Source organism: Scyliorhinus torazame, chromosome 2 (assembly GCF_047496885.1).
Source record: "Scyliorhinus torazame isolate Kashiwa2021f chromosome 2, sScyTor2.1, whole genome shotgun sequence".
NCBI lineage: Eukaryota > Metazoa > Chordata > Chondrichthyes > Carcharhiniformes > Scyliorhinidae > Scyliorhinus > Scyliorhinus torazame.
This window is the reverse complement of record NC_092708.1, coordinates 43812954-43836910: the sequence shown is the minus strand read 5'-3', so window position 1 is coordinate 43836910 and position 23957 is coordinate 43812954. Positions and strand designations below refer to the sequence as shown.

Sequence of the window (23957 nt, the reverse complement as noted above, 5' to 3'; positions counted from 1 at the left end):
CCGGTCCCCCCGCCGTAAATTAGAGTGGATCCTTACCAGTGGGACCTGGTGGCGCGGGCGGCCTCTGGGGTCCTCGGTGGGGAGGGGGGGGGGATCTGGCCCCGGGAGGTGCCCCAACGGTGGCCTGGCCCGCGATCGGGGCCCACCGACCAGCGGGCGGGCCTGTGCCGTGCAGGCACTCTATTCCTCCGCGTCGGCTGCTGTGGTCCTCCGCCATGGCCGACGCGGAGAAGATCCCCCCTGCGCATGCGCTGGGATGACGGCAGCACACGCTGGAGCTCCCGCGCATGCGCCAACTCGCGCCGGCCGGCAGAGGCCCTTCGGTGCCGGTTGGCATGGCGCCAAGCCCCTTCCCCGCTGGCCGGCGCGGCGCAAACCACTCTGGGGCCGGCCTAGCCCCTGAAGGTGCGGAGGATTCCGCGCCTTTGGGGCGGCCCGACGCTGGAGTGGTTCATGCCTGTCCGTCCCGCCGGGACCCCCCGCCCTGCCGGGTAGGGGAGAATCCCGGCCCATGTCTTCCCACACTTTGCCATTTTTCTGAAGGAGGGGGCGTGTTTTGTGCCATCATTAGGAGGGGCATGGCCTAATCACAGCATCAGCCCGGTTTCACAGGGATTGGGGCATCGTATTTAAAGGGTCCCCCAAACCCAAAGTGAAATTAAAGACCCCGTCCCCACTCCGCCCCCTCCGGCAGACATCAGGGACCCCACCATTGATTCCATTTTCCCCCCATCCCTGCAACCCCTGAACATAGATTGCCGACCTGTTATCTAACTACCATCCCCCACAACATTGATCGCCAGCCTGATCTTCCCCGCCCCTGAACATGGATCACCAGCATCGTTCCCAGAAGATTCGGCGTCAAGCCCACTTTGAATATTAAGATCTGTTTAAATGCATGCTAATCAAGCCCATCTCCCCCATACTGGGAACACCGTGAACTGTTTGGCCGTTCCAGATCTCTACTGGTATTTTCCTGACAGCGGTATTTACGCTTTGCTTAACATGGCCAGATAATCACCACACAGAATTTCAAGTCCAACATGGGGCGAGATTCTCCGACCCCCCGCCGGGTCGGAGAATCGCCGGGGGCTGGCGTGAATCCCGCCCCCGCCGGTTCCAAAGTCTCCGGCACCGGATATTCGGCGGGGGCAGGAATCGCGGCGCGCCGGTTGGCGGGCTCCCCCCCCCCCCGCGATTCTCCGGCCCGCATGGGCCGAAGTCCCGCCGCTAAAATGCCTGTCCCGCCGGCGTAAATTAAACCACCTACCTTACTGGCGGGACAAGGCGGTGCGGGCGGGCTCCGGGGTCCTGGGGGGGGCGCGGGGCGATCTAACCCCGGGGGGTGCCCCCACGGTGGCCTGACCCGCGATCGGGGCCCACCGATCTGCGGGCGGGCCTGTGCCGTGGGGACACTCTTTCCCTTCCGCCTCCGCCACGGTCTCCCGCGCATGCGCCGCCCAGAGATGTCATTTCCGCGCCAGCTGGCGGGGCACCAAAGGCCTTTCCCGCCAGCTGGCGGGGCGGAAATTCGTCCGGCGCCGACCTAGCCCCTCAATGTTGGGGCTCGGCCCCCAAAGATGCGGAGGATTCTCCCCCACCTCCACACAATCATCAAGCTCTTCTGGCACCTTCGCCTCCCCCATTCCGGACAATCAAACGGCTCCACCTCCCTCACCCCACCACAATCACCTGGGGCTACCCTCAATCATCGCGCCAGTATCACCAGTGTTCCCCTCCTCAGTGCCCACTCCCTCCAGTGCCTGCAAGTTCCCTCTTCACTGCCAACTCTCCCCCCTCCTCCACCACATAGAAATGGAACCTCCCCCTTTATGGTGCTCCCACTAGGGCCCACTCCTGGCATTGCAACCCGACAGTGTCCCTTGGCACAGGTTGGCTCTCTCTGACAGTGAATGTGGGCTGAAAATCACCCCCTGCTTCTCTCTCCACACACACTGCCAGACTTGCTGTGTCTTTCCAGAATTTTTTTGTTTCTATTTCACATTGGCAGCATCCAATGTGGTTGTTTTTTCTTTATCGGGATGTGGGGGTCACGGACTGAGCCAGCATTTATTGCCCATCACGTTTCTCGCTTTCAGAGGCCATTTAAGAGTCAACCACATTGCTGTGGGTCTGGAGTCACATGTAGGCCAGACCGGGTAAGGATGGCAGATTTCCTTCCCTCATGGACATCAGTGAACCAGATGGGTTTTTACGACAATCGATAGCCTTTGAATTACAGAGAACAAAAAACATTACAGCACAGGAACAGGTCCTTTGGCCTGCCCAGCCTGTGCAATCCAGATTCCTTATTTAGACCGACTACTTATTGCCAGAACTATCTGTATCCCTCCATTCCCCGCCCGTGCCTTTGTCTACCAAGATGCATCTTAAACGCTGAATTCAAATGACACCATCTGCCGTGGGATTTGAACTCAGGTCCCCAGATTACCCCAGGTCTCTGGATTACTAGTCCAGTGACGATACCACTAAGCCACCCCTAATTTTGCTGTTATCTATGTAACATCGTTTAACTACAATATCTCAAATCGAGTTTCATGCTAGAATCAGCTGAATTCACTGCAGACAGGGCAAATAAAAATCAACAGATGGTTTTCTGAACAAAATGTTTCTTACAGGGTGACACATTACCATGAGGAAACAGCATAGATTTAATATCAGATTTACACTCAGTGAAACCTAATGTAGGAAAATGATCGGAATTTTGAACAATTCCCGTCAAGCTAAATCATGGTGGAAAAGTAAGAGTGGTTAAGGGTGCATGTCATTATTGATGCTCAAATCAACCAGTAAGTTCAGGGGATGAAGTCATACACTAGGTCACGATTTAACGGAAATGAAACAGAATCTCGTGTTGAGCGCGTTTAGTCGGGTGGTTCCCAGCCCTGGCTGTGCCAAGAATGACCCTGGTATTAAATGTTTAATTTCTGGGCCTCGGTGAGGAATCATAGAATTTCATAGAATCATGGACTTTACAGTGCAGACGGAGGCCATTCGGCCCATCGAGTCTGCACCGGCTCTTGGAAAGAGCACCCTACTTAACCCCACACCGCCACCCTAGCCCCGTAACCCTGCAACCCCATCTAACCTAAGAGCAATTTAGCATGGCCAATCCACCTAAACTGCACATCTTTTGGACTGTGGGAGGAAACCGGAGCACCCGGAGGAAACCCACGCACACACGAGGAGAACGTGCAGACTCCGCACAGACAGTGACCCAAGCCTGGAATCGAACCTGGGACCCTGGCGCTGTGAAGCCACAGTGCTAATCACTATGCTACCTTGCTGCCCGAAGGCCACATTTTGTCCGATATCCTGCACTAACGAGCTTCACTCACCAGTGCAGGAAGAGATCGGGTCGCCATTTTAAAGTGGCCCCCAGGTCTCTGAACAACTCCCCCCCCCCCCCCCAGTCATGGCCTTTGGATGCCCCAACACCAATGAGGGGGTTGTCGGGCCCACCGCACCCCGCCTCATACAGGCACCCCCGGGACTGATCCCCGCCATGAGCACCTTGACACTGCCAGCCTGACACCCTGGCGCACGACCATACAGGAGCTCCTGATATCCTGGGGAGGTTCATGTGTATTCACCAATATTCAAAATTTGTTTCTATTACTGAGTGCGGTGGATACTTACAGCACTAATTTTGTCCTTCACACTCCGCATATGCAGCAGCATTGGTGTATCATGGATGGAAGTGTAGCCCTTGGATTTATCGCGGTTATGTTCCAGTTTATATTTAATCTGTGAACATACAATAAAGGAAAGTTTTAAAATAGAAAATGTAATTATTATACAAGTTGTTTGCTCTGAAATACAGGATGCTTCATTCTTACATAGGAACAGGAGTAGGCCGTTCAGCCTGTCGAGCCTGCTCTGCAATTCGATGAGACCACAGCTGATCGTCTACCTCAATTCCACTTTCCCGCACTATCTCCATATACCTTGATGTCATTAGTCTCCAGAAATCTGTCCATTTATGTCATGAATATGCTCAAATCATTGAGCTTCCACAACGCTCTGGGATAGAGAATTGCAAAGATTCTGAATGAAGAAATTCCTCTTTGTCTCAGTTTTAAATGGTCTATGCCTGATCCTGCGATGATATCCCCTGCTTTTAGATGCACCAGCCAAGGGAAACACCTGATCTACATCCACCCATAGAATTTACAGTGCAGAGAGATGCCATTCAGGCCATCGGGTCTGCAGGTGCCCTTGAAAAGAGCACCCTATTTAAGCCCACCCCTCCACCCTATCCCCGTAACCCAGTAACCCAACCTAACCTTTTTGGACACTAAGGGCAATTTAGTATGGCCAATCCACCTAACCTGCACTTCTTTGGACTGTGGGAGGAAACCGGAGCACCCGGAGGAAACCCACGCAGACACGGGGAGAACGTGCAGACTCCACACAGACAGTGACCCAGCAGGGAATCGAACCTGGGACCCTGGAGCTATGAAGCAACTGTGCTAACCACTGTGCTACCGTGCTGCCCTCATGTCACGCCCTATCCTAAATGTTAAAGTTTCAATTATGTCACCCCTCTTATTCAAAATTATTGAGAAAATAGACCCAGTTTCCTTAATCCCTCTACATAAGAAAATCCCGCCATCCCAGGGGTTAATCTGGTGTACCTCTGTAGCAATTATGTCCTTCCTTCAATAAGACCAAAACTGTGCATGGTATTCCAGGTGAGGTCTCACCAAGGCTCTATATAACTGCAGCAAGCCCCCTTTACTCCTGTACTCAAATCCACTCATGATGAAAGTCATTAGCCTTCCTAATTAGAATTATAGAATCCCTACAGTACAGAAGGAGGCCATTCAGCCCATCAAGTCTGCACCGACTCTCCGAAAGAGCACCCCACCTAGGCCCACTCCCCGTAAACCCGTGACTCCACCTATCCTTTGAGCACTAAGGGACAATTTAGCATGGCCAATCCACCTAACCTGCACATCTTTGGACTGTGGGAGGAAACCGGAGCACACGGAGGAAACCCACGCAGACACGGGGAGAATGTGCAAACTCCACGCAGACAGTTACCTGAGGCTGGAATTGAATCCGGGTCCCTAGCGCTGTGAGGCAACAGAGCGAACCATTGTGCCACCTTGCTGCCTCTGCATGCTAGCTTTCCGTGATTCATGAACATGGTCCCTCTGGACACCCGCACTTCCCAACCTCTCACCATTTAAGAAATATTCTGCCTTTCTGCTTTTCTTCCAAAGCGGAGACCTTCACACATATCCACCTTATATTCCACTTGCCATGCTCCAGCTCATTCACTTGGTCTGTCCAAATCCTCTTGAAGCCTCCTTGCATCCTCTCGCTACTTACATTCCCACTCAGTTTTGTGACATCAGCAAATTTGGAAATATTATATTTGGTCCCCATCAAGATCATTTAGATAGATTGTGAACAGCTGTGGCCCAAGCACTGATCCTTCCTGTACCCCACTAGTAACAGCCTGTCTTCCTGACAATGACCCATTTATTCCTACTCTTGCTTTCTGTTAGCTAACCAATTCTCAATTCAAGCTAGTATATTTCCTCCATTCCATGCGCTCTTAAGTTCATTTACCAACCTCCCCTGTGGAGCAGAATCCTGTCAAGAGTCTTCTGAATTCCAAATACACTATATCCACTCGTTCTCCTTTATCTGTGCTACAAGTAATATCCTCAGAAATCTCCAACCAGTTTGTCAAACATGATTTCCCATTCATAGATCAATATTGACACTGCCCAATTTTACCATTCTTTTCTAAATATCCAATTACCGCATCCTTTATAATAAATGCTAACATTTTCCCTACTATTGACGTCAAACTAACATGTCTGTCATTCTACATTCTCCCTCTTCTTCTCTTCTTAAATTGCAAGGTTACATTTGCCACATTCCAGTCCACAGAAATATTTCCAGAATCTAAAGTATTTTGAAAGATAGCCACCAATGCAAACAATTTCACTCTAGCCACCTTTTTGAACACACCGAGATGAAGCTCATCTGGTCCAATGGATTTATTAACCTTCAATCCAGTTAACTTAGCTGCAAAGTATTTCTGAGAGATTTACTGTATCTTTTCCATGAAAACAGACACAAAGTAACTGCTTGGCTTCTCCTCATTTCCCTGGTCTCCACTATACATTCTCCTGTCCACACCTGTAATGGGCCCACATTTGTCTTAGCTAATCTTTTCCTTTTAACGTACCTAAAGAAGCTGTTACAGTTCGACTTTATGTTCCTCACTAGTTTGCATTCATATTCTCCTCTCCCTTTCAATCAGTTTCTTCGTCCTCCTTTGTTGGGTTCTAAATTGCTCCCAAAACTCAGGCTTACTACTTTTTCTGTCATCTTTCTAACTTCTTTCATTCACCAAAGTTCGCTTAACCTTCCCTTAGGGTGTCTGTGTCTTAGAGAATGTATATCTGTTGTAGACCATGTAGTATTTCTCAAAAACTAGCCATTGCTTGTCTACCGCCAAATCTTTTAGTCTATTTCCCAATCCACCATAGCCAACTTACCCCTCATACCCTCATAATTTTGTTTCTTCAGATTTAAGACCCTAGTTTCAGAATTAATTATATTACATTCAAACTTAATGCAAAATTCCACCATATTATGGTCACTATTTCCCAAAGGCACCCTTGCAGCAAAGATACTAATTAGCTCCTTCTCATTACATAACCTGACATTTAAAAACATTTTTTTTAGGGTACCCAATTATTATTTTTTTCCACTTCAGGACCCTGTCCATCTTTGGGTTGAGGGGGTGAAACCCACGCAAACATGGAAAGAATGTGCAAACCCCACATGGGACAATGACCCAGGTACATAACCTTACATAACTTTATTTTACTTGGCCTTAACTTAATTCCCACATCAACATAGTTTGCTACCCACTCAGTCTGCGCCTTACAGAAGCATAGTCTGCTGACCATACACTCCTTATTCACTTAAGGTACATTTTCTATACTATACTAAAACTTAAGAGCAGAATAAACCAGAATGAGGTCATTTGGCCCATCGTTTCTGCTCCACCATACGATCGTACGATCATAGCTAATCTGATCCTCGCCTTAATTCCACCATTCTGCCGGTTTGCCATAATCCTTCAACCCATTACCAATGAAAAATCTGTCTAACTCCTCCTTAAATTTACTTACTCTCCCAGCATCCACCACACTCTGGGGTAACGAATTCCACAGATTCACAGCCCTTTGGGAGAAGTAGTTTCTCCTCAGTTCCATTTTAAACTTGCCACCTCTTATCCTAGAATGCCCCACAAGAGGAAGCATCTGCGACCCGTCTACTTTATCCATACCTTTTAGCATCTCGTATATCGGAATTTGATCTCCTTTCTCTCTTCTAAATTCTAGAGAATATAGGCCCAAACTGTTCAATCTCTCTTCTTATGACAAACCCCTCATCTCTGAAATCAACCTAGTGAACATCCTTTGAACTGCTTCTAATGCCACTACATCTTTCCTCAAATATTGGAACCAAAACCGTGCACAATACTCCAGGTGCGGTCTCATCAATGCTTTGTGTAGTTGCAAAAAGACTTCCTTACCTTTATACTCCAGTCCTTTAGCTATAAAAGCCAACATTCCATTTGCTTTCTTTATTATCTGCTGTACCTGCATGGCTAGTTTTCTGTGACTCATGAACGAGGACCCCCAGATCCCTCTGCAATGGAGTACCCCGAAGTCTTTCCCTATTTTGATAATAAGTTCCTTCGACATTTTTCCGACCAAAATGCTCACACTTATCCATGTTAAACTCCCTCTGCCACATTTTGGCCCACTCTCCTAACCAATCTATATTCATTTGTAAGGTTCTTATTTCCTCATTGCAACATACTGTCCCATCTATTTTTGCATCGTCTGCAAATTTTTTACTGTAATTAATTCCCAGCAATTTGACTTCAGCAATTTGAATAAGCTGATTAATTTGAAGTAATAAATCATGAAACTGAAAATGTGATAACATTTGTAACCGAGGCAAAAAGATGTATTCACTTAATCGTGCTAAATGCAGTGCTTGCTGTCTGCTATGAATTTAGGAAACAGATGCGTTTAAACAGGGAGTGTGGAAGGAACACAGAATGTTCAGGAGATATGCACTGATGGCAGATACCAATAGTTATTCATATTCCTCTTTAACTAAAGGACAGCGACAATGAACAACTCCATGCATGTATAATAGGTATAGATAGTTTCTATGATTTCTTCAGACAATTATTATTTAAGCAGGAATAACTGTATGTGTAAACACATATTTACTGCATTAAAACGTTACTTACATCACTGATGATCTTTGTCACTTTCTTGGTTCGGATGTTGTCTGGGGTATCAAAAATGGACGTGAACTTGTCTTTCACCTTTTCATAGTTCTTCTTATAATTCCACTGTACACAAGCAAGCATAAGATTAATTTAGAGCAATCAGATCTTGCTGAACACTGTTATCAGCAGTGTTGAGGGAGATTCCCTGTGAACTGGAAACTACCACAAAGCTTGCTGGCCGATCAGCATGTCTCTGCCATTAGCTCTATGAAAACAGCACCTCGCCCTTAACCTCCCCTTGATCTTCATGACGTTGCTGTATTTGAACATTGATTGCTCAGTGAAATTGGCACAGGAAGTTCAGTCTAGTAATTAGCAGCACAAACTCTCTTGCCCAGAAAGTAAACAAGTGGGGTCTCAATTCTCTCATTCTAATCTTACTTTCCTTTATTAGCTGGACATAGCATTCTTCCACTCGAGTTAACCCTCCTTCAGTGCCATTTCTCTGTTTCTTTCACAATCCTCAAATCCCATTGGTCAAAGGGATAACATGGCGTTGTTAGTTTGCCCCGTTGCCCATACATTACCAGCTTACATAAGAACATAAGAACTAAGAGCAGGAGTAGGCCATCTGGCCCCCTAGCCTGCTCCACCATTCAATGAGACCATGGCTGATCTTTTGTGGACTCAGCTTCACTTTCCGGCCCGAACACCATAACCCTTAATCCATTTATTCTTCAAAAAACTATCTATATTTATCTTAAAAACATTTAATGACGGAGCCTCAACTGCTTCACTGGGCAAGGAATTCCATAGATTCACAACCCTTTGGGTGAAGAAGTTCCTCCTAAACTCAGTCCTAAATCTACTTCTCCTTATTTTGAGGCTATGCCCCCTAGTTCTGCTTTCACCCGCCAGTGGAAACAACCTGCCCGCATCTATCCTATCTATTCCCTTCATAATTTTATATGTTTTCATAAGACCCCCCCCCCCCCGCATCCTTCTTAATTCCAACGAGTACAGTCCCAGTCTACTCAACCTCTCCTCGTAATACAACCCCTTCAGCTCTGGGATTAACCTAGTGAATCTCCTCTGCACACCCTCCAGCGCCAGTACGTCCTTTCTCAGGTAAGGAGACCAAAACTGAACACAATACTCCAGGGGCGCGATTCTCCAATCGCGGAACAGAGTTTCCGCGCCGTCATGAACGCCGTCGTGTTTCACGATGGCGTGAAACGGGCGCGGGCACTAGCGATTCTGGCCCCCACAGGGGGCCAGCATGGCGCCGGAGCAGTTCACGCTGCTCCAGCCTCACTTCCTGGCGGCACTGGGGGCGGCGCCAACCCGCACATGCGCAGTGGCAATGCGCCAATCCGCGCATGCGCGGTGGCTTTACGGAACGCGCAGGCCCCGACGCAACATGGCGCGGGTGTTCTGGGGCCGGACACGCAACAAAGTAGGCTCAGGGGGTGTTGGGGGGGCGGGAGAGGCCAGCCCGCCGATCAGTGGGCCCTGATCACGGGCAAGACCCCATCGGAGGTCCCCCCCGGGGACGGAGCCCCCCTCCCCCGCCCCCTCCCAGGCTATCCCCCGACCCTTCGCGCAGAGTTCCCGCCGGCAGCGACCAGGTGTGGACGGCGCCGGCTGGACTCTGCTTTTTCTGCACGGCCGCTCGGCCCATCCGGGCCGGAGAATCGGCGGCCCAGCCTCGTACAGCGGCCCGCGACCGGCGGTGCGCCAAACGCGCTGGCACAAATGGCACCAATTCTCCGCAACTCGGGGAATCACGCACCGGCACCGGGGCGGCGTAGCGCAGTTGCGGCGATTCTTCGGCACGGTCTGGGAGAATCACGCCCCAGGTATGGCCTCACTAACACCTTATACAGTTGCAGCATAACCGCCCTAGTCTTAAACTCCATCCCTCTAGCAATGAAGGACAAAACTCCATTCGCCTTCTTAATCACCTGTTGCACTGTAAACCAACTTTTTGCGACTCATCCCTTTTGCTGTTATTCCTACCAAAATGGATAACCTCACATCTGTCAACATTATATTCCATCTGCCAGACCCTAGCCCATTCACTTAAATTATCCAAATCCCTCTTCAGACTCCCAGTATCCTCTGCACTTTTTGCTTTACCACTCATCCTAGTGTCGTCTGCAAACTTGGACACATTGCCCTTGGTCCCCAACTCCAAACCATCTATGTAAATTGTGAACAATTGTGGGCCCAACACTGATCCCTGAGGGACACCACTAGCTCCTGATTGCCAACCAGAGAAATACCCATTAATCCCCACTCTTCGCTTTCTATTCATTAATACTCTATTAATCCTCTATCCATGCACTTTATGGGAAAATTCTTTAAAAGCTAAAACTGCAATTGTACATCCAACAAGGTGACACAAGATGCCCCACTTCATCAACATCAGTCCCAGTGTTAATAAAAGCCAAGGAAATCAGGAAAAAACAAACCAAAGCACATGCAGAAAATGTTTCTTTTAAAAACCACAGGACAATACGGTGAATACAGACAAAGGACAGTTAACAAACAGCGAGACAACCAGTGCTCAAATTAGTAGTGAACCTTTTAAAATGAATGCCGATTTGGTTTGTAGCTGAGAGATACTCCATTAAAATATTAATTAAGCATTTACGAAAGAGACAACTTTTTAAGTGATTAAATTAGTGTCTAACGTAAGATCCCTCTTCAAGGAGGAGCTCAGATGTTCAATATGTCAAACCAAAAATCAAAAGGAAGTAAAGTAGTTCAAAACAAGGGGCAATTTTACCTGGCTCCCTGAGATTGAGTTGCATATGGCAGTCAGCATATCAGGACGTTGCATTTCATTGCATCCTCGCCTCAGTCTGACCTTGGCTTCAGACTTATATGATTGCTGTCAATAAAGATGAACATGCATGCAAAGGATGATAGAACTGAAATTAAGCCAGATAAAGACACCAACGTTCATCATCCTAGAACTCTATCACTCTATCAGTGAATTGGTTCTCACAGGCTCCACAAGGCCTACCCAATGCAGCATTTATTTGGGTAGATGGCATCCACGTATAACAGGCCAAAGATTGAATGCTGGTGTTGTTGCCCTCAAATGGCTAACTTTGACAAGGCTGAACATTCATGTTCAAGTTCCATAGAATTACCTGACTGCTTAGGTGACCTGCCCTTCTGGCCAGAAGGTTTCTAGGAAAATCCAGAACCAAGGTATACTTGATCTCCTGGTTCTCATAGGAAGCTTTATATGCTCTCTGCTCAGAACATCAGATATTAGTTAAAACACTGCATTCTTTTCAATGATTACCTTATTTTGGTAAAGGCCATGGAGCTTGAGAGGAATTAACGAGTGCATTGGGGCTGAAGTATTTCAATATTTGACTTCAGGGTGAGTCGGTTCTGGAAAAGCTCAATCTTCCAAAGCATTGTCTGTTCATTAATAATATTTGAAGCAAAAAGGAATCCAGAAAATCTGACTTTGGTCACCCAAAAGTCAAAGAATCAAAATGTTGATCCTATTTCCAACAATTGGCCAATTGCACAACAGTCCAACCGATACTGCAGCTGAACTCTGATTCTCAAGAAGTAAGCCCACTTTTGCTTGCCCACTTTGGAGTTGCTGCAAAATCCACCGTTACTACCACAGCCAAAGTAAATATTCAAAGATGGAGATCAAAGAAATATTACTCCAGCTGACTAATTGTAATGAAAGCATTCCTGACCATAAAACGAACAAACATATTTCACGGGATTCTCTGTACCGCCGCACTCATTTTCTGGTGTGGCGCGCCGCTACCGGCAGCGGGATTCTCCGTCAGGGCAGCCGGCCAATGGGATTTCCCATTGTGGGCATCCGCACGGCGTTGGGAAATTCGTGGGCATGAGTGCGCTATCGGCAAAACAGAGGATCCCGTCGACAAAGAATCCAGCCCATTTTCTTCATATGGGTGTAACCTGGGACTTTGGAATTCCAATTGTGTTCAGGCACAAGTGATTGAATCAAAAACATCAACTGCGGTAAGGATGCACATTGGTTTTCATTTCTGGCAAAAAGAAAAATCCTGCATATTTTTACCTCAGTTTTCACCTTACAATAACCTCTTGGTTCCTCTGGATAGCAGTTTAAGAAAATCGCAAAGACAAAAAGAACGTGATAAGTATGGAAATAATGAACATTGTAAAAACTAAAAGGTACCTCCCACTCGTTATTGAGTCCATAATCCGAAGTGCACTTCACTTCAGGCAACATTATATTAAAGGAAATTTCAAAATGTCTTCAGTCACCAGACCCTGACAGGATGAGCAGCTCCACCAAATGAATGTTGGGAGCAGAAGTTTCTCAATCTCATGTTAACATTTTCTATTTTATTTCTCAATGAGAGAATTACAACAAGATATAACTTGGATAACAGATTTACCTTTTGTATATTTTTGGGGTAAAGATGTAGATTAGGAGCATCTAGGTTTTATGTTTATAAGAGGGTTATAAGAGCACAAGAGAGCCTCAGGAACCATGAATAAAAACAAAATTTATACCTATTACTGAACTAACAAATCTTGGTGCTCTGATGTAGGATTAATCTATCAAACAGGGAACAGTGCTAAGAGCAGCCCTTTAAAACCCTTCAGTGTCACATAACTCAAACCAGGACACAGCAGCAAATACGAGAAGTGGGCCGGAATGCTCCAGCCATCAGGTTGCGCTTTTCCCATCAGAAGCACACTTCTGACGGCGGGTTTCCCGGCAGTGTGAGGTGGCCTCAACGGGAAATGCCATCGACAAGCGGCGGGAGTAGAGAATCCCGATGTCAGCAAACAGCAGAGAGACACACGGCTGCGTGACGGGAGAATCCAGCCCGTAATGGAAATAGGACTGAATTGTCTGGGCTCTCCGGGTCGGGTCATGAGGGCTTGAAGGCGGCAGGTGGCACAAGGGTCAAATGGTGATCACCCAGAGTACAGGCAAGTGTTGCCTTATTAACTCTATCCCAATTGCACAAACCTCATCCAAAATCGCAGTTGCTGCCTTGGCATGCCGGATGTGCGGAGTATCTGCAGTGTACTTGAAGTTGTTTCTTAATTTTGCAACTGATTCTCGATACTTGTACTGTAAAGAAAATGGTATTATAGATTAATAAGCTGCACAAAACCTGAACAATAGGACAAATATCTATTTTGTCTTTTAATCATATGATTAAAATCATATGATCATTGTGTCTGGAATCATCAAAGAACATATACTCCTTTTGAGCATATGTTAGAAATCTGGTACTACCTTTAGTTTTGACACAGCTAACAGTACTTCATCACATCGCAGCTCGTTAACTAAATAGGGCCTGGCCTGGTCAGTGAAATGGTGCTTGTAACCTGGCACATGCGCCCAGCTTTGCAGTGTAACTCCAAGTTCTCCTGGTCACTCAGTTAATCAATTGCTGCATTGTCTCAACTGAGATTACACTGGAGGACATAATATAAATTAAGAAATAATGGGGCTTAATGAGAAAGGTACTACAATAATTGTGGGAAATTTTAATCTTCATGTAGATTGGACAAATCAAATTGACAAAAGTAGCCTGGAACATGGGTTTATACAGTGCATTCTGAACAGTTTCTTGGAACAATACGTTCTGAAAATCTGAAGGCTATTTTAAGTCTGCTAATGTGTAATGAAACTGGATTAATAGTAAATGAATTCCTCTAGGTACTCTAGGTGAGAGATCATAACAAGATAGAAGTTCACATCCAGTTTGATGGTGAGAAATTTGGTTCTGAAAATAGTTTCCGAAACTTAAATAAAATCAATTATAAGGGTATAAAGACAGAGTTAGATTTCGTGAAATGGGAAGATAGGTGAAAAGTTAAGAAGGTCGAGATGCAGTGGCAGATATTTAAGGAGATATTTCATAACTCTCAACAAAGGTATATTCCATTGAGAAAGAAAGATGCTATGAGAAGGATGCAGCATCGGGGCAGCACGGTGGCACAGTGGTTAGCATTGCCGCCTATGGCGCTGAGGACCCGGGTTCGAATCCCGGCCCTGGGTCACTGTCCGTGTGGTGTTTGCACATTCTCCCCGTGTATGCGTGGGTTTCGCCCCCACAACCCAAAAGATGTGCAGGCTAGGTGGACTGGCCACGCTAAATTGCCCCTTAATTGGAAAAAAAAATAATTGGATACTCTAAATTTATTTAAAAAAAGAGAAGGATGCAGCATCTGTGGCTAACCAAGGAAATGAAGGATAGTATCAATTTGAAAGAAAAGATGGAAATGCTGTAAAGGTGAGTGGTAGCCCAGAGGTTTTGGGAAATTTTGGAAACCAGCAAGAAATATAAACAGGCAGTAACAGCTTCTACAATTACATAAAATTGAGGAGAATAGCTAAAGTAAGCATTGGTCTGCTAGCAGGTAAAACTGGGGAATTAACAATAAGAAACAATGAAATGGCAACGACTTGGAACCAGCCTTTGTATCTGCCTTCGAAAACACAGAAAGCTTCCCAGAATAGTCGGAAACCGATAGGGAAGAGGATAAAAGAACTTAAAACAATCACAATCACTAGTTGTGGGCTGGGAGGGAGGGGTTGGAATATTCCAGCTGAAGGGTCTGCAAGGGATATGGAGAGGTTAACCAAATGGGCAGATTGTTGATTGACAAGTGAGTTATGCGGGATAGACAGGAAAGTGGAGTTAAAGACACAAACAGATCAACCATGATCTTACTGAATGGAGGAACAGGCTCAATGGGCTGAGAAGTCTATTCCTTCTCCTACTTCTTATCATCTTCTTGCATGTGAAACTAGAAATTCCCAGCTTCAGTTCCTTGGTCTGAGTTAGATGGTCTTGGCTGGGAGGTGAAATAGTCAGATGTCACACTCCTGCATGTTGTATAGCAAATCTTGATGGAATTACGTAGAAATACACAGAAGGTACAGCACAGATACAGGCTGTTTGGCCCAAGTCGTTTATTCTCCACAGGAGCCATCCTCCCATGCTTGTCGTGTAACCCTATCAGCGTACTCTTCTATTCCTTTCTCCCTCATTTGTTCAAATTGTATTCCCTTGAACCAGCTATGTGTGGGCAAGAGAATATCAGAGAGTGACAGGATAAGACTCAACTGTTATACTCTCACAGTTGAATAGCTTGCCCTTTACACAAGGACATGAGCATGGAACTGAAGGGTAGCAAATACATTGCCACGAATCAGCATCTTCAGAAAAGAGAAAATGGGATTGAAGGTGGGAAAAAGTATTTATACATTAAACGGATCAATAAGTCGAAAGGCTGGGAAATATACTTTACGAGTGTCTGTGGTTCACAGCAGCATATGCTGAAATGTGCAGCTCTAAATAAAGGTGAACATGTGGCTGCTTTATCACAACTTCACCAAGTTACTAACTTGTTCAGGTAAATACATCAGTTTATACAGAGGCGAGGGTGGGCCCCTACCTGGCTGTAGAGCTGCTTGTTCTGCCCCGCCAGCTTCAAATCTGGAGTGTCCCATGCATAGCACCCGATTCCTCTCAGCCATCCCAAGTCCTCTTTGTATTTAACCTAGTTAAGAAAGAATCATTTTCACTACGGGTGTCAGATCATGCGCACTTAATGACACAATGCAGAAACATTCACGTTTTCTGAAAACGACAAACAAAAACTCACACAGATTTTATTTTAGTACTTTCAATACTGATCATAAAGAATACTGGACTGCAAAAATCAACAGGGAAAAAAATCATCAAGGTCCGAAGGACTGCTTCCTAAAGCTCTGAAGCTTCCTTTAAAGGCCAAGAACTTTGATGGTACAACACCCATTTCCCAGACGTGGGTGAGTGTGTATGTGTGACCTAGATGGTCAAAAAGCATGACACTTATTCCTATTTTTGACAATTTATAGAAAAAAAAATTGTCTGGCTAAATTAGGTGGAAAGTCAAAACAAGTGTCTAACTAAATTAGGTATCTCGTATGTCAGCACACCTGAAAGTTGTAGTTACTTTCTTGCTCAATTTTAGATTTACACTGTCATTTAAAACATTTTGTGTTCATACGTATGTTGAATCAACATAAATTGAAATATCTAGGTAAAAAAATGTAACAGCCGTTACTTAACAACCAGTTTAAGATTGCAGTGGTCATTATATTCTTCTGTAAAACCCAACTAAAAGACGATAAACTTAAAGACTCACAGTGCTGACAGCATCAGACACCATACGGTGGTGGAGATTTTCAGGTGGATCAGGGATTGATTTCCACAGCCCCAATTGTTGGATATACTTCTCCCTGTATTTGACCTAGGGGCAGAACGTTAAGAAAATGTTACTGACCAGAAAAGAGGAAACTGATAAGGAAGGATTTCTAATGTTCCGAAGCTGACCGGCTTTCCCATTGTCCACAAATGCCGGGATTCCTTGAAACCGTGTCATCTGAAGAAACCCATGCGATATTATGAGAACGTCTCCCCATGAGATTGATTCGCATAAATAATCCTCATTCTGCGGGAATGTGGGAAATGACAATGTATCTTCACTCTTTTTTAAAAATAAATTTAGAGTACCCGATTCTTCTTTTTCCAATTAAGGGGCAATTTAGCGTGGCCAATATACCTATCCTGGGGATGAGACCCATGCAGACACAGGGAGAATGTGCCAATTCCACACGGACAGTGACCTGGGGCCAGGTTCGAACCCGGGTCCTCGCCGCCATGAGGCAGCAGTGCTAACCACTGCGCTACTGTGCCGCCCTCCTAACTTCACTCTCAACCAATAACAAAAATCCTGCTTCAATGATTCCAGTGGATTTTTGTCACAAACACTCCAGCAGTATCAAAATGGAGACAGTGCTGAAATTCAAACTGAGTGTAAGTGAATGACGCCCTTTTCCTGCATGGCACGTTATTTGTTGCCTGATACTCTGGCCTACATGTGACTCTAAATCCACAGCAAGATGGTTGACTCTTAACTGACCCCTCAAGGACAATTAGGGATGGGCAATAAATTATGGTGTCGCCCAAGTTCCATGAACGAATAAAAGAAAAACCACGGTGGTTCCATTTTCCAAAAAGAAAACTCCTCAGTGCTAGGTAATACCTGTGAGAAATTTAATTGGCACAATGTTTCTGACGACATCCTATGATGGGATAGGCTGATTCTGTACCTTGCTCATCATCATCAGACACTTCCTCATTCTCCACCCAGCTCACCAGTTCAATAAGGTCCTCATCACTAATAGTTGCTCGTGCAGTTTCTTCTTTTACTTCAATTTCCTGCCATTTTGTTTATAAAGTTCCCAGCATGTCACATCCCTCTCTGACAGATGATGCACCATCCATTAAGTTTACACGCAGAAGACAGAGAAGACCTCATACTTGTCATCTTCATGCAGGTGACCTGTCTGCAGTTGCCTTGCGCCTATTCACTTTGATGCAGTTACCCTCTTATGCCGAATGCAGTATGTGTGGAGATGACAGGCCAAAGTATCAGGCAACAGACCAGGAAAGGACGGCAGATTTCCTTAATGAACCAGGTGGGTTTTTAAGGCAAACCTCATGGTCACCATTAGACTTTTAATTCCAGATTTTTATTGAATTCAAATTTCATTACCTGCAGTGACGGGATTTGAACCTGGATCCCCAGAGCATTACTCTGGGCCTCTGGTTTACTAGCCCAGTGACAATACCACTGTGCCACCGCCTCCCTATGATACGACGTGAATAATAAGAATCATAGAATCATAGAATTTACAGTGCAGAAGGAGGCCATTCGGCCCATCGAGTCTGCACCTGCTCTTGGAAAGAGCACCCTACCCAAGGTCCACACTTCCACCCTCTCCCCATAACCCAGTAACCCCTCCCAACACTAAGGGCAGTTTTGGACACTAAGGGCAATTTATCATGGCCAATCCACCTAACCTGCACATCTTTGGACTGTGGGAGGAAACCGGAGCATCCGTAGGAAACCCACGCACACACAGGGAGAACGTGCAGACTCCGCACAGACAGTGACCCAAGCCGGGAATCGAACCTGGGACCCTGGAGCTGTGAAGCAATTGTGCTAACCACAATGCTACCATGCTGCCCGTGTACATAGTATTGTGTACATTGCAGTGTACATAGTATTGATTTATAAACAGATGAAATAACGTTCAATTCAAAATGGCCATTTGATTGTTCTGATGCAGCTATTTGTCAGGCAATGTATGATGAATGCCCTGTAATGCATTCCTTTCTGCCAATCTATAGGGAATTCAGCAGTAATTCAAAGAGGTATGGCTCAGGCTGAAATATTTTCTGGTAATTCACCCCCCCCCCCCCCCCACCCCCTTCCCAAGCGCATAACTCTAACCCACATATTTGTGTAGGGCAGCAATCAAATTATAATTTAAAGTTCTAAATAACATTAGTGACCATCAGTGACCTGAATTTGTGTGATACAAACTACCGCGTCTTTAAATACTGACAAAAGGCCAACAATGCACATGTTTAACAGAACAAACAAAGATGGATACCTGAAAGAGAAAAGGGTAAGTGTCTGATTTCCAGAGTCCAAGTTCTTCCCCTTCTTAAATGTTCGAACTGCAGGAGCCGGACACCAGCCCATGTCACTGAGTTTTGGAATATATGCCCAGAGACTCGCATAATAAATCTCCTGTCTATTTTATCATTCTCAAGTATATGGTATAAGGCACAGTTACTTGGTATGTTACACTTGGTTATCTTAATCCTAGCAAAGACCACTTCTGCTGTTGTTTGTCTTGAATTGATTCCATCAGCACGATATCCAGCAAATCTGGCACATTTACAGTATTGAAAACCAATGCAAAATATCCTCACCCCTAACCTAAACTCCAGAAGAACAAATGCATATTTCAATCATTCACAGGTATAACTGAAGGAAGTTTAACTGTTGCTATTACAACTGGTCCATAGCCTTTATTCCATTGTTTGCATCGTAGTGGCAGCCCTGTGTACCATCTACAAGATGCACTGCAGTAACTCACCAAGGTTCCTTAGACAGCACCTTCCAAACCCACGACCACTGCCACCTAGAAGGACAAGAGCAGCAGATGCCTGGGAACCCCACCACCTGGAGGTTCCCCTCCAAGTCACTCACCACCCTGACTTGGAAATATATCGCCGTTCCTTCACTTTCGCTGGGGCAACATCCTGGAACTCCCTCCCTAACAGCACCGTGGATGTACCTACACCTCAGGGATTGCAGCAGTTCAAGGCAACTCACCACCACCTTCTGAACAGCAACGAGGGATGGGTAATAAATGCTGGCCTAACCAGCGACACCCATATCCCGTAAATGAATAATTAAAAAAAATATTCCCACTGTTTTCTCAAGGTAACAGTAGCCGGTACAACTTCCTCTTAATGCTGTCTATAGTTAAGTCGTTTGGGGTCACGAGAAGTGCGCTCCACCATGTGCTCAATTGTTCTACTAGGGCTCTTTATGTCAATGCCTTATCACTTGCACTGTAAACATTTGGTTATGTCAATTACAGCATGTTAAGGAAAACAGGTGTTGGGAATTCGTACACATATAAATAGTGGATAGCTGGGACACTGGGTCGAGTTTTGACTCTGGTGAAGGTCAGCAAACTCCTTCAGCAAGGAAAGGCTCTGTGCCTTAGTTTTGACTTCACTGACTGGTGGGGATCCAGTCAACACTTTAAAATGAATCAAAGGAATCCCAGAAACAATATTGCATACAGCAAAATAGCCCAGGTCAATTCGGTGGATTTTTGGGGTAGTAGTAGTAGCTCGAGTAGAAAGTTAGGTTGTTAATTGTATGTTAATTATATTGGTAAAAGGGAATGGGTTAGCACAGTGGGCTAAACAGCTGGCTTGTAATGCAGAACAAGGCCAGCAGCGTGGGTTCAATTCCTGTACCGGCCTCCCCGAACAAGCGCCGGAATGTGGTGACTAGGGGCTTTTCACAGTACCTTCATTGAAGCCTACTTGTGACAATAAGTGATTATTATTATAATACTACACAGATTAAGTAATTGTTTAATTAAGTACTTACTGAACATATAAACAGGGGACAGCTGGGGCACTGCATTGGGAGGCTTCTGTCCCACTGATATTGAGCAATTTAATGATCTGGTCGGAAGAGATTGCTGCTGTATGGTACATAAACAGCTGTTGTCGGCTAAAGACAATGCCATAAAAGTCGCTCCAGGAGCTGTCAAGGAAATTTGTGTCTACGTCTCTTAATCTGCCTCCAAATAAACATAGAAGTGATAGGGACAGAGGTAGGCCATTCAGCCATTTTAGTCTGTCCCACCATTCAATTAGATTATGGCTGATCTGTACTTTAACTGCATGTACCTGCTCTGCTTTCATATCACTTTGCCGAACAAAAATCTATTGCTCATAAAACCTGAGATTGATGAACTTTTGCCACATCTCAAAAAGAAGGGAAGTGACACAGCACTGAAATACTCTTCACTGCCAAGGCTAAACGTTTAATAACATTTTGCAACAAGTACTGAAACAGCGAAACCACTTTTTGTATTCAGCAAGTTTAAAAATAAAAGCCTAACTGGACAATGCACAAATATCTCTATTAACAACAGCTGCTCAACAGTAGTAGAGTGTTATTGGGGGATTCTGTACCTAATTCGGAATCGAGGACATCTGTGGGAAACCCTTTACAATATTTGGGCTTCTTTGCATGCAGCCAGATTCAGGCACCAGAAAAGCCGGCTCCACGTACCTCACTGATATCATCTGTGACTTTGCGATGGTAGCTAATGTTCAGGGCATCCTTCACTGTACGGTAGTGACCTTTTGCGTGCTCAAAGGCTTCCTTATACCGTAACTATTAAAGGCAAAGAGTGTATTCAAAGCGTGAAAATTCGCAGGTGAATATGAAATTCCATTTACACTTAAGAAAAAATGAAACTTCAATACATACATCACTGGCAATTATATAAGCTTTCTTCGACACCAACAGCATTGGAGTGTCTGGGATTGATGTGTATTTACTCTTCATCTTCTCATACTGCTCCTTGTACTTTTTCTAACACAGGAAAGAAAAAGATGCATTAGAATCAATGCACTTTGAGATGTCCAGTAGTCATAAAAGGAATTCTATAACGGTAAGGCTTTCTATCCTAACCTTCTACACAATTAACACACTACCCCACCTTGAAATCCAAGTCACGTTGACAGGTGATATTCACCGCACATGAAGCATTAAAATTCCGTGAACTATTTTAGTGAAAGTGCCGGTTTATTCATTTGTAAAAATTACATAACAATCCTGTTACAGCAGCAGTAAAAGCATTTCATAGAAACGTTAAGGCCTGGACTTTTGCAACGATGAGGGCTAGAAGTCCCGCTTCTGAATATGGTGTCTACAATTTACACGGGGATGGGAATGGATCCGGTTGGGATTTCTGCATGCACATTTCACGGAGGCAACAGCCCATAGAATTCAGCAACTGCCTCCACTCAGCTGTGATTTTGTTGTGAGTGGTTTCTGATGTGTGCAGATTGGACCAGGTAGGTGCAAGTCTGAACCTTTTGGGAAGGTCAGGCACCCTTTGAGGAAGGTGAGATGCCCTTTGGGAGAGTTAAGTTGCCCTCTGGAAGAGGTCAGCTGTTCTTTGTGATTTCTAAAATTAAGCATGAATATGAGTAAAACGTTCATAAACTCATGGGAACTGTAAAGCTCATTGGAACTGTCTAAAGTGTCAAGAGGAACAGTCAAAAACTTCAAGCTGATTTGTCAAAAACAACTTTCAAAAGTGTCAAGAGGAACTGTCAAAGGGAACATCAAGGAATTTAAAACTCCTGCTCTTTATCCATTGGAAAAAACTGGCTGGGGTGTTAAAAAAGATTGCTTGCTATTTCACTCTATCTGTTGACATAAGGTTTAATGTTGCATGGTGATTTCATAACTGTCCATTATCATACTAGGTTGCTTGCTTTTTCACATTTGATTGACAGCCCCAAGTGGCTTTGGGCTCTTTGAAGTGGGAATATGAATTTCAGTGTTTCTTTTTAATAAGGGATTAGGCAATTTATTTAAATGTTTGTTATTATAAGGCATACTGTAGTTGCAGCAATGTAGATGTCGTGACTGGGATTTTATGAATGAGTGTTGTTTAAAAATAAAGCTTACAATAGATACTTGGAACCAATCGGTTGGCAAGGGTTGACTGTTGAAGGTTGTGGGGTGGGCAGAAAGCATGGGTTGGCATGGAGGGTGTGAGAGGCCATGGGGGATAGGTGGGTGGCATGAGTTGGCATGGGTTGGCATGGATGGTATATGGAAAGTGTATAGGAGGTGAGGGGTGAGGGTTAGTGAGCTGATTTATGTTTTTCAGTTGTTTAAAAATATCTTTGATACAGTGCCAACAGAGGCAGAAATTCCAACCAGCCCACCTCCAAACCTGGAATCCCCAGCACTGACTCCCAGGTGCCCCATTATCCCAGAATGAAAATTTGCCCATCCCGACTACTTTCTCTTGATCAGTTTTGCGGAGCTGGGAAATGTCTCGACTCCTGGGACATTTGTGTCCTGGGAGTAAAAATCCAGGCCCCAGTGTCCTTTTCATTAATTCTTCTGTACATTTAATTGATTTTCTAATGGAAGTAACTTACTTTATTAAAATGGAGTACATTTTAAAAAAACAACAAAACAATTTATCTCTTTATTTTACATTTTTAAGAAGCTTTCCAGAAAGCATTTTACCTGTGTCCTGAACTCTTACCTCACTGGCAAAATGTTTGACGTGCTTGGCATGGTCCAGAGTTATTGTATGTTCATGAGGTGTGTAATGTGGTCTATGCTTTGTAGCTAACTCAACGTACAGGTACTGAGGAAGGAAGAAGAAAGCAGAATTAGTGAGGAATGTGGGAATCGACACTACTTGGCAGGTCTCATTATACAGTTAAACCAGAGCAGCAAAACATACCCATATTGAAAAACACTACAGTTCTTGAATTTTCCATCATCATTATCACTGATGTATCAACTACTTTAAGTCGATGACTAATTGTATTTATCTATTTCTGACTGGATCAGGATTTAAAATAACCAGTGATATTCAATATGTGGATAATCAACAGCTCCACAAAGCAGCTTGGCTCCTAATTTTTAGACCATAAGACACAGGAGCAGAATTAAGCCATCGGCCCATCGAGTCTGCTCCGCCATTCAATCATGACTGATATGTTACTCATCCCCATTTCCCTTCCATCTCCCCATAACTCCTGATCCACTTATTAATCAAGACCTATCTATCTCTGTGTTAAACACACTCAGTGATTTGGCCTCCACAGCCTTCTGTGGCAATGAGTTCCATAGATTCACCACCCTCTGCCTGAAGAAATTCCTCCTCATTTCTGTTTTCAAGGATCGCTCTTCAGTCTGAGGCCATGCCCTCGGCTTCTAGTTTCTCCTACTTGTGGAAACATCCTCTCCATGTTCACTCTATCTAGGCCTCTCATTATTCTGTAAGTTACAATGAGATCCCCCTTCATCCTTCTAAACTCCATTGACTACAGACCCAGAGTCCTCAACCGTTCCTCATATGACAAGTCCTTCATTCCAGGGATCATCCTTGTGAACCTCCTCTGGACCCTTAACAAGGCTAGCACATCCTTCCTTAGATACAGGGTCCAAAACT

General features: G+C 45.0%; 1 protein-coding gene across 50 annotated transcripts in view; it reads right to left on the bottom strand.

Moving 5' to 3' along the window:
- The window catches only part of neb (nebulin), a 376446-nt gene that overhangs the window by 95162 nt on the left and 257327 nt on the right, over nt 1-23957 (bottom strand). For all 50 annotated transcript variants that reach the window (XM_072470732.1, XM_072470804.1, XM_072470803.1 and 47 more), the window contains 9 exons: nt 23040-23144; nt 21236-21340; nt 21035-21139; nt 16499-16603; nt 15764-15868; nt 13320-13424; nt 11097-11201; nt 8324-8428; nt 3661-3768 (listed from right to left, as the gene is read on the bottom strand). In XM_072470732.1, coding sequence (XP_072326833.1) covers nt 3661-3768; nt 8324-8428; nt 11097-11201; nt 13320-13424; nt 15764-15868; nt 16499-16603; nt 21035-21139; nt 21236-21340; nt 23040-23144 — 948 coding nt within the window. The remainder of the gene's footprint in view (nt 1-3660; nt 3769-8323; nt 8429-11096; nt 11202-13319; nt 13425-15763; nt 15869-16498; nt 16604-21034; nt 21140-21235; nt 21341-23039; nt 23145-23957) is intronic.